The sequence below is a fragment of the Lissotriton helveticus genome, chromosome 7, assembly GCF_964261635.1.
Source record: "Lissotriton helveticus chromosome 7, aLisHel1.1, whole genome shotgun sequence".
Classification (NCBI taxonomy): Eukaryota; Metazoa; Chordata; class Amphibia; order Caudata; family Salamandridae; genus Lissotriton; species Lissotriton helveticus.
The window spans coordinates 495,343,817-495,360,742 of record NC_136068.1 but is presented as its reverse complement, the minus strand read 5'-3'; the positions used below and the strand labels follow the sequence as shown (position 1 = coordinate 495,360,742).

General features: G+C 45.4%; 1 protein-coding gene across 1 annotated transcript in view; it reads left to right on the top strand.

Moving 5' to 3' along the window:
- LOC144768670 (serine protease 53-like) overlaps positions 1 to 16,681 on the top strand; it is a 199,703-nt gene extending 183,022 nt beyond the window's left edge. Inside the window, exons 13-14 of the mRNA XM_078652491.1 lie at positions 13,889 to 14,049; positions 16,010 to 16,681. Of these exons, the coding sequence (XP_078508617.1) occupies positions 13,889 to 14,049; positions 16,010 to 16,450 (602 nt within the window). The 3' untranslated portion in view covers positions 16,451 to 16,681. The remainder of the gene's footprint in view (positions 1 to 13,888; positions 14,050 to 16,009) is intronic.
- The last annotated feature ends 245 nt before the right edge of the window (positions 16,682 to 16,926 follow it).

The following is a 16,926-nucleotide window of genomic DNA, read 5'->3' as shown; positions in this document are numbered from 1 at the left end:
CTGCTTTCACGCAGCGATGCGTCATTTCTCATAAAAGAGGCCCCTTGTATTTCTTTTATCTCAAATGAAATAGCTGGATTCTAGGGGGTACTGTTGATCTACATGATATTGTCAAAGCTCAAAAAACTGATTTTACGAAAAAGACGTGCATTAATATCAAATCACTAGTAATGCGCTTCTTAAACGTATTTCTGTGGTGACAAAATAATTGAAAATTAGCCTAGAATGAGGTTATGTGCAGTTTCGACGGACTGGAGACTGCCCAATCGTCCATACTTGAAGGGATACGCAGAAAGCCTGTCTAGTGTCCAGGCCTGGGGCTATTGTTGGCATTTCTGCCCTCTAAGAAAAGCTTTTGTCAATATATCCTAAAACAGAAGTATGCAAAACTGCTGCCTCGCTGTTTTTAACGATAGGAATTCATGTTTCCGCATAAATTACCTACAGAACAGATCTTGAACTTCAGTACATAAAACAGTATGGTCCCATAGGAAACAATGAACCTGTCCAAACCATTCTAACAACAAGATTTCTATGACTGAAGTCCTCAATCTAACACTCTCTTTCCAGCTATTCCAATCAGCATGGCCTGGCTTCTTTCAAGCACACTTCTAATGGGGAGCATGGAGTCCTACGTTTGATTTAGTCAATAACATGTTCCAGTTTTTGCAAGTTGGCCGACAAGCAAGGCTGGACAGGGAATCAAACCAACCATGAAAAGCAATGTAACTCAACATCAAATTGCAGCAAGCAAGCAAGCAAGCAGGATTAACCCTCATGAGGGCCTAGATGTTCACATTGAACGAACAATTGGAGAAAAATAGGGTCAAACAGTGGATTCAAAATGCCGTACAATACAATTAAGCAATTGTAGACTGTAATAATAACATTAAAAGTGAATTCATTTTTGAGGGTGCACCTATAAAGAACATTTCAGACATCCAGGTATAGAGTTTTTTTTTGTTAACCAAGTGTAGACTATAAGTATGTCTTGATGGATGATTGTTTTGGATAGATGGGTGTGTCTTCTTCATGTTAGTGTATGAATTCACCTGTGTCTCCGAATATCAAACCGAGTGGCTCCTTTTTTAGTGTAGGAAAGTGGGGTCTAGACTATATGCATAGGGACCAATACAAAGCATTACAATTTTTACTGGGTTGTTTCCCCATCTTCACCACTTGATGTTTGGTGGTGAGAAAGTAAGAGATCTGACTCATTACCCGACAATGTAAGCTCTTTTGGAGCTCCAGAACTTGAAACAGACTGCGTTGGCCAAATGTCAAAAATGTATCTGCTGTTGAAGCAGGAAATATTTTCACAGAAAGCTTGTTACTACAAGCCACCTGTGAAGTAGCCCTACTTTTTTGGGTGTTCCTTTATTCCCCTCAGTTTGAAGATGGACTGCTTTGTTGGGAACAGGTGCTTGGATGTGGGATGCTGGGTTGACGTGGGCAGGTGAGAAAATCTCTTCCTCAAGACAGCTGCTGCCTGCTACCATGGTGAAAAAGGGTACGCATTTTAGTCCAGCCTAATAGGGCAGCCACGGGTGAACTGTTCAGCTATTCTGTGTGTAACGCGATTGGTTCATCAAATTCACCTGGATATTTCATTTTTTGATCACCTGATTTTTTACCTTTTTACTGTGAGTGAGCCTCACAACAGGTGACTGCCTTTTAAGACAAGGCCGCTGCAATGTAGCAAGGGTTAGGGACATTTGCCTGGTAACACATGAACGTGTGATTCTGCGCATGTGAGACTCCTGTTGTGTGCAGCCCGGTAACTGCGCACAGGTAGCCTGGTGCAGAGGGGACGCGGCAGGATTGGATATTAACCTCATGATCTTAGTGTACACTCATAGGGAAAGTCAGTGTGGTTTACTGTTCGGTCTGCAGTCACACTCCATTATACACCTATGGGGAAGACTGCTTTAACGTGCAGTTTCGCTTCTCTTTGGCCTATAGAGACCAGTGATGTATCGAAATGCATTCTAATCTGTATTTCAGACCCAAATCTGAGAGTTCCAGGTCAATATCTTACAAACTTTAGGTAAGTCTAGGATTGTCATATTTATCTGCCTCTGTTCAGACCGTTTATCACCCTGTTGAGCCAAGCTAATTACATTTCTCTCCAGCAGCAGGAACAAAGCCCCCCACCACACACACAAAGGGAGCAATTAACAGTGCACCACTCATCCTGAGGAGGAAAGGGCTGGGGATGAAGCAGCTTCATCAATCAATTAGCTGTCACACTGTACCAAGGATGGGCCAGCTCAAGCCCACTCAATAAAGGAGAGAATTCGGACCTCTGGAGCCAACACAGAATGGGCACCTCTTTGAAGATTTGGTGGAAAAGGCCTTGGCAGTGATGTCAGCAAGGGACGGAGCTGAGGCCCCCTGAGGTGATGTGACCAGTGACTCCTTGTTGACGCCACTGTGAATTGTTTCAGCATGCTGTGCAGCAAGGTTGAGATAGGGGCGGAGAGGTGATGTGGTCAGAGGTGCCTCGCATTTAGAGCCTTCCGCCCACACTTAAAAGGTCTGGCACAAGAGGGACAGCTATCTTTTGGTTGTGTTTTGCTGCTGGGCACTGGGAATGGAGGCAGCAGCCATTGATAACTGGGAGGAGGAACTCCCTGATATCCATCTAGACTAAGGACTCTGACTACATTTGTCCCCAGGACCAATGAGGCTATACCCGGGTAGAGGAAAGCTGGTCCCCGTACACCCACTAAGGACTAGTTGGGGGAAGAACTGGACTTCTGTGCCAAGGGGGAGAGAAGCACCAGCGGAGAACATGGAGAAAGGCTGGTGCAGGAAGACAATGGAACCAACTCCCTGCAAAGTTCACCAACTTAAATGCCAGGACACTTAGGAAATGTGCTGCTGGTGGCAAGGGCTTGTCATCAGCAACAAAATGAACCCAAGATGGAGCAAAATGCCCAACAGGACCCGAGATACAATGAAACACAGGATTTGACATTTGACCCTAGGATTTGCTTCAATTTTATAAGCACTCCCCTGGCTGGAGCATGTGTTCTAAATCTGGAAGTGCAACACTCACTAAGAACGGAGTTTATGCTACAGTTTCTGTGACCTAAAGATAGTTAAAAAAGACATACAGCCTGATTCATCAAGAAAGGAAACTGCGACTCTCAACTAGCGAATCGCAAATGGAAAGGCGCAGATCGGAATTCATCATAGTTAGCGAGTAATTAAAGCGATTGGCACACGGGCGCAAAAATCGATAGCGAGAAAATAAAATCGCCGAAAATTCGCTATTACCCAGATATTCCGTCTCTATTTAGCGCCACGCAAATCCCCATTAGCGACATCTCGCCAGTAGCGAGATCGCACCAACGGGAAGTCGCTTTTCGAGCGCCGTGATGACGTCACAACCAAGAAGCAGGCAGTTCCCACCCCCATTCTGAACTGCGAGGCTGATCGCGAGGCTGCAGCTAAACAGAGAGCTCCTACTGGGACACCTCCAAAGTTGCGCAATTCACCCATTAGCGACAGTAGCAATGTCAGAGGAGTCTGCACCAGGGCCCAGTGACACCGGGCGCAAGAGAAAGCTCAAGTTTTCCGAGCAGGAGTTGGAGCAGCTCATCGAGGGAGTGGTTGAAAACCACGCAAAACTCTTTGGAAAGGACTCCCGGAGGGTGCCAGAGATGGAGAGACGTCGCATCTGGCTAGGAATCTCCGCCAAAGTGAACGCTGTGGGCGTGACACACAGGTCACTGGACGAGCTCAAGAAGAGGTGGTACGACCTCCGAGGTCGTGCCAAGGAGAGAGTGGCAGAGAGGCTGGCGAGACATCTGGTACTGGGGGCGGAGAACCTACTGTCCCTCCCAATACCCCCATGGAGGACCGCGTGGAGGACACCCTTGAGACAGAGGCGTGCATAGGTGTCACCAACCTGGACTCATCCCGACCCAGCCAAGACAGCCAAGGTAAGTGGCATGCGACTGCGACCCTGTCCCCTACCAATGGTCATGGCCCTATAGCCTCCCATATACATTCCAAGTCATACAAACAATGCACATGAGATCATGGCCACAAGCATTGTGGGACATGTAGTCTGCCCATAATGTAAAAGAACCCCAATGCAGCCTCACGTATCCCAAAATAAGCCATCGCTAAGCCAGGCAGGGAATGTCAACCAGCATGCATGTAGCAACTGTACGTGTGACAGATACATGCTATTAATGTAAGTCCAATTCCCCTCACAGGTGGCGCCGACTACAGCAGCGACATGCTGCAGATCGATGAGTCAGAAGAGGATGCGGAGGAGGTGCCAACACCAACACCTCCTGCACCATCAGGCGTAGCACCACACACCGCAGCCAGGCCAACACCAACAGCTCCAGCACCATCATTGGCAGCACCTAACCCTGCAGCCAGGGCAAGACAAACAGCGCCAGCACCATCCGGCGCAGCACCTAACCCTGCAGCCAGGGCAAGACAAACAGCGCCAGCAACATCCGGCGCAGCACCTAACCCTGCAGCCAGGGCAAGACAAACAGCGCCAGCACCATCCGGCGCAGCACCTAACCCTGCGGGCAGGGCAACACCAACAGCACCAGCACCATCATCGGCGGCACCTAACCCTGCAGGCAGGGCAAGACCAACAGCTTCAGCACCATCAGGTGCTGCACCTTTGCCAACCACAACTCCACCACCAGCGGCACCATCTACTTCTGGTGCATCAACTGTGGTGACTGTGCACACACCCACTGTGGGCAGCCAGCAGAGCAGGCATGTCAGGGCTCGCCACCATGACACATCACACAGCGGCAGGAGGGGGATGGCTGTGCGCATGCCAGGCATGAGCATTGAGCGCCGGATGCTACGCATTCACCAACAGCAGTCACGACGGCAAGGGGCCATTCAGCTGCAGCTACACAACATTGGCCGCAATGTGGCCAATGTGGGTGATAGGATTGAGCGCATGACGGCAGCCATGGAGGCCAACACTGCTGCACTCATATCGCAGCGCAACTCCGCCCGCCGACGCCACCGGCAGCTCCTTACGCGCCTGACAGCCTACACCCGCTCAAACTACATAATGGGGAATGCCACCTCCCAGCTCTCACGACGGTGCCTGGCGCAGCAGCAGCAGCTAATACAATGTGTTGAGGATGTTGGACGGGTGCTGGAGCAGGTCACCACTGCCGTACTGGCACTCCATCCTACTGGTGAAGGCAATGTGGGGAGGGACGACACCAGTGAGTGCGCCTCCAGTGTCAGCAGCCTGTCTGCCTCAATGGTTGGCGTGTTACGCCGCAGCACCAGGCCCACTGCAGGGACACGTGCCGTCCCAGAGGAAGAGCCAGAGCGTCGTTTGGGGGCTGCGCGCCGGAGGCGCAATTGAGTTACTAGAACATTTCCTAGATAATGCTGATGATACAAGCATGTCCAGTGGCTAGTTAGGAGCAGTATGGCGCAATACTGCTGCAATATTATGAATGTAGACATTACGTTATTATTGTGGATTTAACAATAATATTTATTCATGCAACATACATGGGCCTCCTGTCATTATTTACATTGCCATGCAGGAGTGATTGTTGGGTGAGTGGATTGTGGGCTTCAGAAACTGTTCATAGTGATGTGGTTGCGCCGTCTGTGTCCTTCAGCAGGGTTCTCCCCGCGTGCATGACGCACATGTGCTGGTGGACAGTCGTCCCCTTCAGACTCACTGCCAGAGATCTCTACTGGTATCCGGCGCTTGGTTGCAATGTTGTGTAACATTGCGCAGACAGCCACAATGCGGCAGCACACATCAGGACTGTAGTACATGGCCCCACCTGTCTTGTGCAGTATGCGGAACCGGCTCTTGAGTAGGCCGAATGTCCGTTCGATACAATTCCTTGTCCGTATGTGAGAAACATTGTACCGCCGTTGCTGTGGTGTAGCCGGGTTGAGGTATGGGGTGAGGAGGTATTCCCGGAGGGCGTAGCCACTGTCACCTGAATGAGAGGAGCAGAGGGTGAGTGCCTGTGCTGCGCAGCTACATCATTGCAATGTGTAATTGTTGACAATGTGTACTTACCAAGTAGGTGTCCTTCTCCAAATTCTCCCCTGGCCAGTCGTGTGTGGAGGCCGCTGTGCCGGAATATAAAAGAGTCATGGGTACTCCCTGGGTACTGGGCCACGATGTCAGTAATGATAGTCTTGGCATTGCAGACCATCTGTATGTTAAGGGAGTGGTATGACTTCCGATTCCGGTACATGTACTCCGTCGCAGCTGGTGGGCAGATGGCAATGTGGGTGCAGTCTATGCATCCTATCACAGATGGGAAATGGGCCACATTGTAGAAGTTTAACTTTGTCAAGTCCAGTTCCTGTTGGCTGGTGGGGAATTTGATGTGTCGGTGTAGCTGGGTGAGCATTGCGTCAACAAAACTCCGGAGGCAGCGTGACATGGTGGGCTGGGATATCCCCCCCTGCAGCCGCTACTATCCCCTGGAAGCTCCCAGAGGCCAGGAGGTGCAGGCTACACAATACCTGTAGGCACAGCATTGGTCCGCCTTGTTGGGTGCTGCATCAGGGGGTCAAGGTCGTGTATGAGTTGAATTATCATGGCCCCATTTAGCCGGTACTTCGCATAGATCTGCTCCCTGGTTTGTCCCAGCAGGGTGATCCGCTGGCGGAATATCCTCTCCTGTATTCTGCGTCTCCTCCGTGCTGCTCGCTGTAGCCTTCGCCGCCTGACCACCATGTACATTCCTGGCATTGTGAGACACCAACTGCTGCTGCTGCATCTCCTTATGTGTGTTTGGTCAGCCCTTTCCCTGTTCCTGATTGGCCAACTGTTTTTCAAAAATTTCGCTAATCACTTTTATGGTTACCACCTGCTTTGGGTTGTCCTTAATTTGCGCGGCGCTAATGGAGATTTTGAGGTTTTTCGCTATTAGAGAATTTTCATGAATTCCGATTGCACTTGTATTGCGGATTCGCTAAATTTATTCTCTAATTCCGTGCTTTGGCGCAAACCTACAGGGATTCTGAGAATATATTAGCGAATTCGCAATCTTTGGTTAGCGCTTTGGTTATTTTCTTCATGAATGCCGATTTGGGAAATTGCGGGCGCAATGGCATTTTCGCTGCTATTGCGCCCGCAATTTAGCTTCATGAATCAGGCTGTTTGACACATGTTGACAAATGTTTATTATAAAAAAAATCCATAATGATTAGAAATGCTTTATTGAAATTGTTATTCATGACAGTTTGGCACTTCTTTCATTCAAAGTATCATACACCAGAATTCTAAGCAATGCTTAATTCAAAGATTTAAACAATGCTTTACTTAAAGGGTTGTTAATGCTGCCAGTAATTCAAATTCCTAAGAGGCTGCAATATTTTATTAAGGAGATGTGAGCACCTTCTTGCAGCGCCTCATTACTCATAAGCACAGAACAGGATGGCATGTTCTTTACTATTGATAATGCAGGAGTGTTAGGCGTTATTATTGATAAAGTGGGCACACAATTGCAATGCTTGACTAGTTATAATAAGTGCAGAGGGATTACGGGCAGAGTTCCCTCTAAACTGCACGTTCGAGCGGGCGCGCACTGTGTGTTTCACCTCCGCGCATTGAGTGTGATGCAACGCGCATCTCCTTGAACACTGGCTACAATAAAGTGCTTTGGTGAAGCCTTTGAAGTGACTCCTCTTTTCTCTCCGCTGAGAATCGAGGAAGGCATGTAGAGTCAATTTCGATATGAAGTTTTCTACTGATATGCTCGGTTTTAGGGCCAGGGGACTGAGATGATGTTTATCTATACCACCCACCGGCCAGCAGTTTTTCTATGCATGGAAACTGGGCCTGGAGCTGTCTGCTACCCAGTCATTGTGCTTAAAAGAAGTGTCTCAGAGCAGCATGCGTTTGTAAGGAGGTATCAGTGATGATGTGGCAGCACAGATAATGTGCTTTTATATCCTGCTTTCGGGAGTTTTTTTTATTTTGAGAGACCATTGAGAGGAATGTGAACACCTGCAGTGGAACTCTGCCCTTAATCAGCAGGGAAAGGGAGTGGCTCCAATGCCGTGATGGGAGGGGGCAAGTAAAGTATGAATTCCAGTAAACCGGTTGATTCGTACACTCACAGCGGTTGGATCTGCCACCTTTATACCTCTGTGGTCATTTTAACTGATGTTATACCGACATCATGCCATACGCGGCCTTGTAAATAAAAGACTCTAGACTGGCTAGCTAGGTGTTTCGCAATGTATACCACATCTCCCCACTGTACATAATATATATTACGTTGGCAAATAATCATTGTATTACACAATTGTCTTGTACATTCTCATGTTCATTGTTTTTGGTTGTATTGTATAAGCCACGTGGAAATTGATTTGTAATAAGTATTTTACATGTATGCACTGTACATTAATGTCACATATTTATTTGTTTACATGTTGCAATTGTATTGATAATTATCATCGAGTAAGGCCGACAACGGGAAACTGAGGGTAGTCTCCCTTCACTTTCCATCTTGTCGCGGTGACGCGGTCAGCGTGAGGTTCACGCTTCCGCGCATGACACGCTTAAAACACTCCCTGTGTACTGTAGCCACGTCTCACTTTTCGGAGGACAAGCCCGCGGGATACAGGTAATGCTACTCTGCCCACCACCTTACCAATCCGTGTAGGCAGGTCACAAGCACACCTGTCTCTGTAGTTAGCGCTCTACCACAAAACAGAGGGGACCGATGTCTCTTAGTTGCACGAGGGCGCGTAATATAGTGATTCCACTGCCAGCATCCATTAACGATCCCCGAAGGCGGGTCACTAGCACTTTTCGCCCTGGAATTAATTCCCTTGAGCACCCGGTAGAACCGAGCCTCCTTTTAGAGTACACCCAAGTTCATTAAATTACACAGGGGCACAAAGCTAAACGGTCCCCCTTTTTTCCACACGCCAGAGGAGGCTCACCCTAGCTGGCACAGGCGGATGGAGATCACTACCGCGCCTCGAACCTACTAGACTGCCTTTTAACAGAGCACAATGGGAATTATCCAAGTGTACTGGAAGCACTCTTTGTTTAGCAGCAGGAACCATGAAAGTACTAGCAGATGTGTTAACTTAGATATACGCCACCCCAACTCTGCTAATCACCAAAGGGGCCGATAATGAGTAACTATCCATATTTTACAGACCCCGAGCAATTGATGCAATACTGACCGACCACTTGAGCGGCAGACGTAGAATCAGGAATCCGTAGCAGTGAAACGGATGTTCCTCCCCAGTGAAACTCCCTTACTCCCCGCAACTATGAAATGCGGGTAAGCTCCCTAATTGCAATCACTGTGCTTGAGCTTAGTTGATGTGTCAGCACTGACAGCCCTTCTTTCTACATTGATGAACAATCGCACACCACGAGTTGGTTGCCCCCCCCCCCCCCACATCCCTGTCCTGAAGAAGACTCGCAGGCCAAGGTACAACTGTCCTACGTGCCACAAGTCTAGTTGAAACGTCGACGGACATATACCCTTCACCTGGACCCTACCAACATTTATCCTTGACATGCTTCACATGATAACAATCTGTGATTGTAAAAAGGATGTAAATAGACCATGTAAAACATTTTGGGCCAGGATACTAAGATTGATATGCTGAATCAATCCTACCTTCAACACATCTAATTCCTTTTCACTATACCTTGGAATTTTTTCCACCCACTATCTTTCGAGCACTCTCTCCTCTGCACGTTCCCCTTGGAGCAACCTTTTACAAATTTATTATTATTGTGTGTTTTTTTAAAGTAAGATGAATAATTTTGCTATTTAACGGAATAAACCAAGTATTTTCCATGCATATTTTGACTGTCGCACATCTTCTTTACTTATTGTTACCTGTAGGATTTGTTGTCTACTAAAGGAGCGTAATGAATAATTTGCTCTAAAATAGAAAGTTACGTAATTTAATTTACTTTAATCAAGGATTGGTTTGAGGACCATTGTTTTGTCTATATCGAACTGCACCCAGGTCCCCAAACTAGTATTGGGTTACTCCCTTACTTGTAATGGTTCATCATCTAAAGGCTGTTGTATGTGCAGGGCTGGCACTGCTGTGCCTGGCCTGGGTCAGTCTTTCTGTGTAGATTGTATCTTGATTATTTTATTTTGCTCTGTTTGAACATGAGAAGGAGGAAACATCAGACACCTGATTTACCCCACTTCTGAAATATAGATGCGGCCTGGATCTCTGAATTTTGTCATACCCTCTGGAAAATTATAATTAGGGCTCACAGTTTTATGGTATTTATTTTTTGGGACATTTCCGTCTACATTTATCCATATTTATTTTTTGTCAACTTTGTCTGTATTTATCCATATTTATTATGGAGTTTAAGAAAAAAATAAAGCTTAAACTGTTATATTTCCTCATTTATTTAACCAATAAATATGCAGTCAGGCTTGAATGCCTGCCAGATTTAAGTGATATGAACACCCACAGAAGATAAATCAATGCACTTATATGAAAATATGCATATTTCATTATCCGACTTGTGCATATCTACTGCTGTTTAAGCCTCTTTCCTACAATTCCTTTCTTTTTTAACCCTGTTACCTATCAAACCACACAGTTATTGGCCTGACAGTCATGGCAAAGTGTATTTAGAATCACTCAGAAAGCACAGAGTTTCCGTTTTTATCCACATTTAAAAATAAATACAGACAGGAAATTAACTCCGCTAAACCGCCGCACCGCGGTGGAATTCCCGCCGCAGTTAAGCGGTTAAATTATAATTCATCTACAATCCTGGGCATGTTTCTCTTTCTCTGATTTGAATTGCTCGTTCAAAGCTACGAAAAAGAGGCCCAAGCAGGAATTGTGTCTGTGTTCCAGTCAACAAATGGGAGGAAATGATGGAACTTAAAGAAACAAACTATGGAGTGTGATAGACATAGAAATAGATAGTGAACGTATGAGAAAACAAGTAAATATGAATGTAAGACAAGGGAAAGTGTATGAGAAGAGTGAGAACTAAGGAGAGCAATGAAGAGAAATACAGTTAGAGAGAGTGACCATGGATGTGTTCCTGTGGCCTAGTATCTCATATTCAGGGATTCTACAGCCCAGTAAATTGCAGGCCTTTCGTGGCACTTTTTTATGTGGCCCAGTAACAGGTGAAAAGAGTGTTATGTTCAGAGTGATCTACGGTCAGGGGTTCTGTGACATGTTGACTAGTAGACAAGCAGAGGCACTATAGTGCTTGCGGTCCATGTAAAGTGCAACCACAGAACATCTTTACATATTCTCACATACATTTTGTCATAATCCTAACACCAAGAAATGGTATGACTACACCGTTCTTTCTTGTACAGTTGATTGCCTTATTTTGTGCCACAGGTACCTGAGATACATATTTTGGTAATAAGTGTAGACCCTGTCCCTGGTTCCAAGATACTTACGTTTTTGGCTGGCATATACATTTGGATGGTCGATATTTTTGCTGAGGCACTATTTCACATGGGCATAATTCCTCTTGTTGCACATTTTTTTGTGTCTAGAAGTGATGTGTAGTTGTTTTACATATGAAAAACAAAGAATACTCCAGACTTTCCTATGATTGTTATATGTTCCAGAAGAGTGATATGTACAGTGTCTATGATTGAAGTATGCATCACTTTTCTGAGCTGTCAGTCTAAACAGTATCTAAATCTAACAAGTTTTAAGTCCATATTATTGGGAAAATGTGCTATAAAATGCACACTTTAGAAAAGTGAAAACTATGGTGGGTGGGAAAAGGAGGTTTCCAAAAGGGGGTTTCCCTTCCTCTAGACTTACTTTTAAGCAATACCTGGTTCACCTGCATAATTGCACATCATATCACTCAGTTGTGCTCACAGCCAAGAAAACTGTGCATGCAGACATTTCGCAGCTGCACAAGAGAGAGAATAATTAGAGGGATCATTGATTATTGGTACTGAATTCCGTGATGGAATGAAGCATTACCACAACATGTGATTCCAATCTTGAAATGAGACAACATTGACCTGATATAAACTGACACCCCCATATTTGGATATGTGCCATATTGCACATCAAGGGGGTGTACTGTGAATTTTGGGGTCATGACCCTTCAGGGATCAAATGTAATGTAACCAAAGATATTTCCACCTGCCTTATGTATATTTGTGAATTAATGCGTAGTATTAAGTATGTGTGAGTAATAAATGTGCTTTTACTTACCTAAAGGAAAACAAAGACTGGACAATTATTTATTGAGAGTTATTATTACGTACTGCCTATTACTAGCCCACATGACCGCCCTTAAGTAGGCATTGGCCTGCTCTGCTTCGCTACCCTGGGAGAGTCAAGTGCTGAGATGGGGTGTTTGATTCCCAGTGGAGAATAAATGTGGCCACACAACGAATGGCCTGTTTCCTCACAGTCCGGAATTACCCACTTGCATTTAAATGCATCCCAACTGGGACTACTACTACTACTTTTCTTGAATAACCCAGATTGCCAGCCCCTGCAGCACTTCTTTAACCGCATGCGTGCGGGCGGAATTCCGCCCGTACGCTGGGTTTTTAAAAATCGCACTTTACGTGACGAGCTGGGCTCGTCATGAGCGTGCGAGGAGGCTACGCCATGACGAGCCCAGCTCGTCATGAGCGTCGAAGGGGTTAACAGTTTGATTTCCTTATTGTCTTTGCATCAGGTTTAGACAGCCTCCAGGGCTGTCCATGTTTCTCCCTGCCCTTGTGTCCATGACTTACCACAACAGAGACTTCTTGGGAAACTGGTGAATACTGTGGGACTTTGGAAAACGTTTCTGCAGTGGTTCTATTGATTCCTCACTCCTGATTCCCATTGGATATTGAAACTGAATGCAGTTGGGAATATTCCAATGTTTCCATCCAACATGATGCACTGCCCTCATTGATCAGTTTCATTTTTTGTTCTTACTGTTGGTGTGACATTTCCTTTAGCAGTATTTACCAAGAAACCAGGTCTGTGAGTGAATGTTAATCAAAAACATGAAAACCTGATTCTAGTGGATGTACAGCGATTTTTCACAAAAAGCACCTATTTTGAAAAAATTGGAAATCTGCTGATAGGGTGCTTGTGAAAGGCTGGTGTGCCTGAGTCAGAGACCCAGGCCCTAACGCCACTGGAGTGTCACTTTTTCTGATGCTCTGGTGACGTTACATAATTTCCCATATTTACAAGGTGGCAGTAAGCCACTTAATGTGGCTAAATGCCACCTTGTAAATATGCCCCTTTCCGCCGCAGTCTGCTGTGGCAAAGGGCAGACAATGGGTGTTGCTGTGGGTGTTCTACCAAAACACCCATTGCTTTTTGACGCGGCCCCAGATTTGCAAGGCTGGGGAGCGCTAAAAACTAAGGCTATGTAATACCTGATCTTAGGATGGCAATACGAGGCAAAATTATTAATTTCTCCACATTTTTTGCTCTTTCTATGTGTACTGCATTCTGCAGCACACATAGAAATAGTAAAATCACCATGAAATATTGATTATGCACGGGAAGGTGTCCTTTCTTAACAATAATCCCTGCAGCGCAGGCACCCTTGCAACATGGCGGCAGGGTACCTGTGCTAAGCAGCTTTTTTTAGCACCAGCGCTAGGGGAAACGCAGGGGTGCACCATTTTTGTGTAAATACGGCGCATCCCTGAGTTTTGAAAATATAGGCACATGGGATTGCCAAATTCGGCCTAACACCGCTCTTTGGCATTTTCTTGTAAATAAACCTCCAAGTTACAAACCAGCCTACCACTCGCTCCAGCAGTCTTTCAGAAGCTGGCTGATGTCTAGATGTTCTAATAGCCAATTTCCCTATTTGTCATGTCTATAAATCAACTCTGTTGACCTTGGCTCACTTGGGGATCTACTTTCTTTGTTTCAGGACTTTTCCCGGCCTCGAGTTCCCTGAAGGAGCTGGAAGTGACAGTCCTTGATGCCAATCAATGCAGCTGCCAATTTGAGGAGGGTGATAGACCAAACAATGAGACGGCAAAGAGAATGATTTGCGCCGGCAACCACCCAGGAGGGGACTCTACTTGTCTTGTAAGTATTTTTGAAAGATGAAGGGCTATCAACGAGGGAGGCTAGTGAAAGAGACAGATAGCAGGTAATAGAGTGCCATAAGGTGGCAGAGGTGGAAATAGCCGATGGCTAGAGCGTGGTACAGACTGCAAGACAAAACAACGCCTTGAGACCTTGCGGTGATAAGTGCGCTCTATAAGAACCTTTAACATTGACATTGACAACCACACGTTGGGTAAGACTCAGACCGCAGTGAGAAGGGATGATTGGGAAGAAGACATGTATAGAAAAAGAGCAGCGAACAATAAGGCAGACAGAGGGAGCCAAGAAGACCAGGTAAAGAAAGCATTAAAGAAGGAAGCTGCAATTTAGGATGAATTTCCTAGTCTTAGGTTTTTTCCTACCTCTTCCATATACATTTTCCCAACTCTTCCTGTTCATGCCAACTGTCTATTCTTCTACCTCAGTATCTTTTACAGATTCTTCTCATTCCGATTCTTCCCCAGTTCCCATCATTCTTTGTCTATTCCCTATTTTCTTATTCTGTACCTTTTACACATTCTCCTGTTGCAAATCTTTCCTGATTTCCATTAATCTTTAGATACTCCTTGTTCTGTTCACTATGCATTCCTCATTCTTTGTATATTTAATTTTCCTCCTTTTCATTCCTATTCTATACTGTTTGCATTTTTCTATGTATCATTTTCTTCTCATTCCTTGTCATTTGCCATTTCTCTGCATTCGATTAGACACTGTTCCCCATTTGATGTGTAATCCTTTTTATTGAAATTATGTCGTCCTCATTTTCCTATTTATCATTTATTACCATTTTGTGTTTATTTTCCCATTATTCACTTCCATGCCTATTTCATAATCCTGCCATTCATGCCATTTCATTCCTCACGCTTCCTATACCATTTTATATTTCATTTTTCCCTTCAAGTCTATTTCCAGTACCATTCATTCGTTGTACATATCTAGTATCCGTAGTACGTACCCGGAACCGCTGTGAGGAGTTACACATCCCGCAGACCGTGCCATCAGCAGCTCGCTCTAATCTCTGAACGCACACACTTGTGCGAGTACTAGAACCTTGGACCATCACTACGGATCGTCCAACCCAGACATTCAAGCACCACGAAAACAGAGGCTTTGCTGTATTTCATTTGTGGCTTCGTATCCACCATAATCGCCTGGAGCACTGTTTCTGAAACACAAAGCGTGCCCTAACTGCATAACTCTCGAAATTTGGAGCATCAATCACCGACAAGCATTAACCTGGTCTCGAGCAGAGGCCGGGTCGGAAGTATCACCGGCTTAGCGACCTATGGTCCTATTTCATCGCGTTACAGCCCTGATGAGTCGTACAAGCATTGTTACCGCTTGACGACGAAACACGTGTCGGCTGGCCATCCATACAATTAAAGAGGAACCGCACAACTTCGCTTCCCTCTTTCTGTTCTGAACTTGGTCATTTGTACTATATTATGCCCATTGAGACATCTCTTTCTGTACTGTATATTGGTGTGCATTTGGTAATTGTTCTGTATTTGTTGAGCGTGTGCCCTGCACACTCTTTAGAGGGGTTTAGGGCCTTTTTTCCCCTCACCTTCTTGCACCCAGACCTAACCATTCTCTACACTTACGTAAGCTGTGCGCCCAGTATTTCCCTGAACTTCTAAAAAACCCGAGTTCCCCATAGCTTTAATATCATCACAAAGGGTGGATGACTGCTGATGTGGCAGGTAGACCATGTTTGTGTCGGGAGAGGTGGCCTCCTAGTTGCCCAGCCTTAAGACCTACCAATCTTCTCCATTTCTTTAATTCAGTGCCTTGTTCCCAAATTCCCCATTCCTCCCATGAAATGGCAGACATGTCTGTTCAACATTATTTGCACAACATTTATGTTTACAGTTTTTTGTTGTTTCCCTATTGTCTCCATGTGATACTGAATGTAACTTCCACTGTCTCCTGCCCTTAGGAGGATCCAAGTATGCCGTTGGTTTGCCAGGAAAAATCTGGGTCCTGGCTCCTTGCTGGATTTGCCAGCTCTGATGCACGCTGCACAGAACCACCCTGTCCCGGAATTTTCACTGGAGTGGCAACTTTTGAATCCTGGATCCGAGAAACGGTGGCTCCAGAAGCCCAGTTTGTTAACATCACAGATGGTTTTATAAATGTGAGCACGACTGGGGGAACGCTAGCTCCCAGCACAACTGTCCAGGAATACAGCACTAGAACTATAACTGTAACATTGGGAAGTGACATAACGAGCAGAACAACAGCTGAAAAGAACTATAGTAGGAATCTAGTGAATGCAGATCCCAACACAACCTCTCCTTCTGCAGCCCCTCAGGGAGTGCAGTCCATCTCCTTGTGCTGGATTTTAGGGATCTTGTATCTGATCACTATTACATGTTGAGGGAGGTTGACACAGCAACCAATGTTACATACGCCTTTTCTCTGCTTCTCTTGTTGTAGGTTCATAAATCTGAGGTATTTTTAAAACATTGAGTCTGACGTCATCTATTGGTCTGCACAGTGTCTTTCAATGGCACTTACAGTTAAATTATGGAGTCCAATATCCTCTTTATGCTCAGAAATGGCTGTGAAAGGAGACATACTGTTTAATAAAACAGCGTGTATTTATCTACATATCTACAGAGGATGATGAAATGAGATTATTGATGGATAAGGGAGTTGTCTGTTTGTTCACAAAAGCTCATGAAATTAGTTGCTTTAATTGAACTTGGAGTATCACCTTAGATAGGAATCTTCGGAGAGTCATGAAATGAAGCATATTAAATTCCTTTATGTATGAGTAGCTACTCTTAGATGTATTGATTAGGATCTGAAGTGTAGGCAGCTCCTCATTGTCATGAAACAAAACATGTTGGC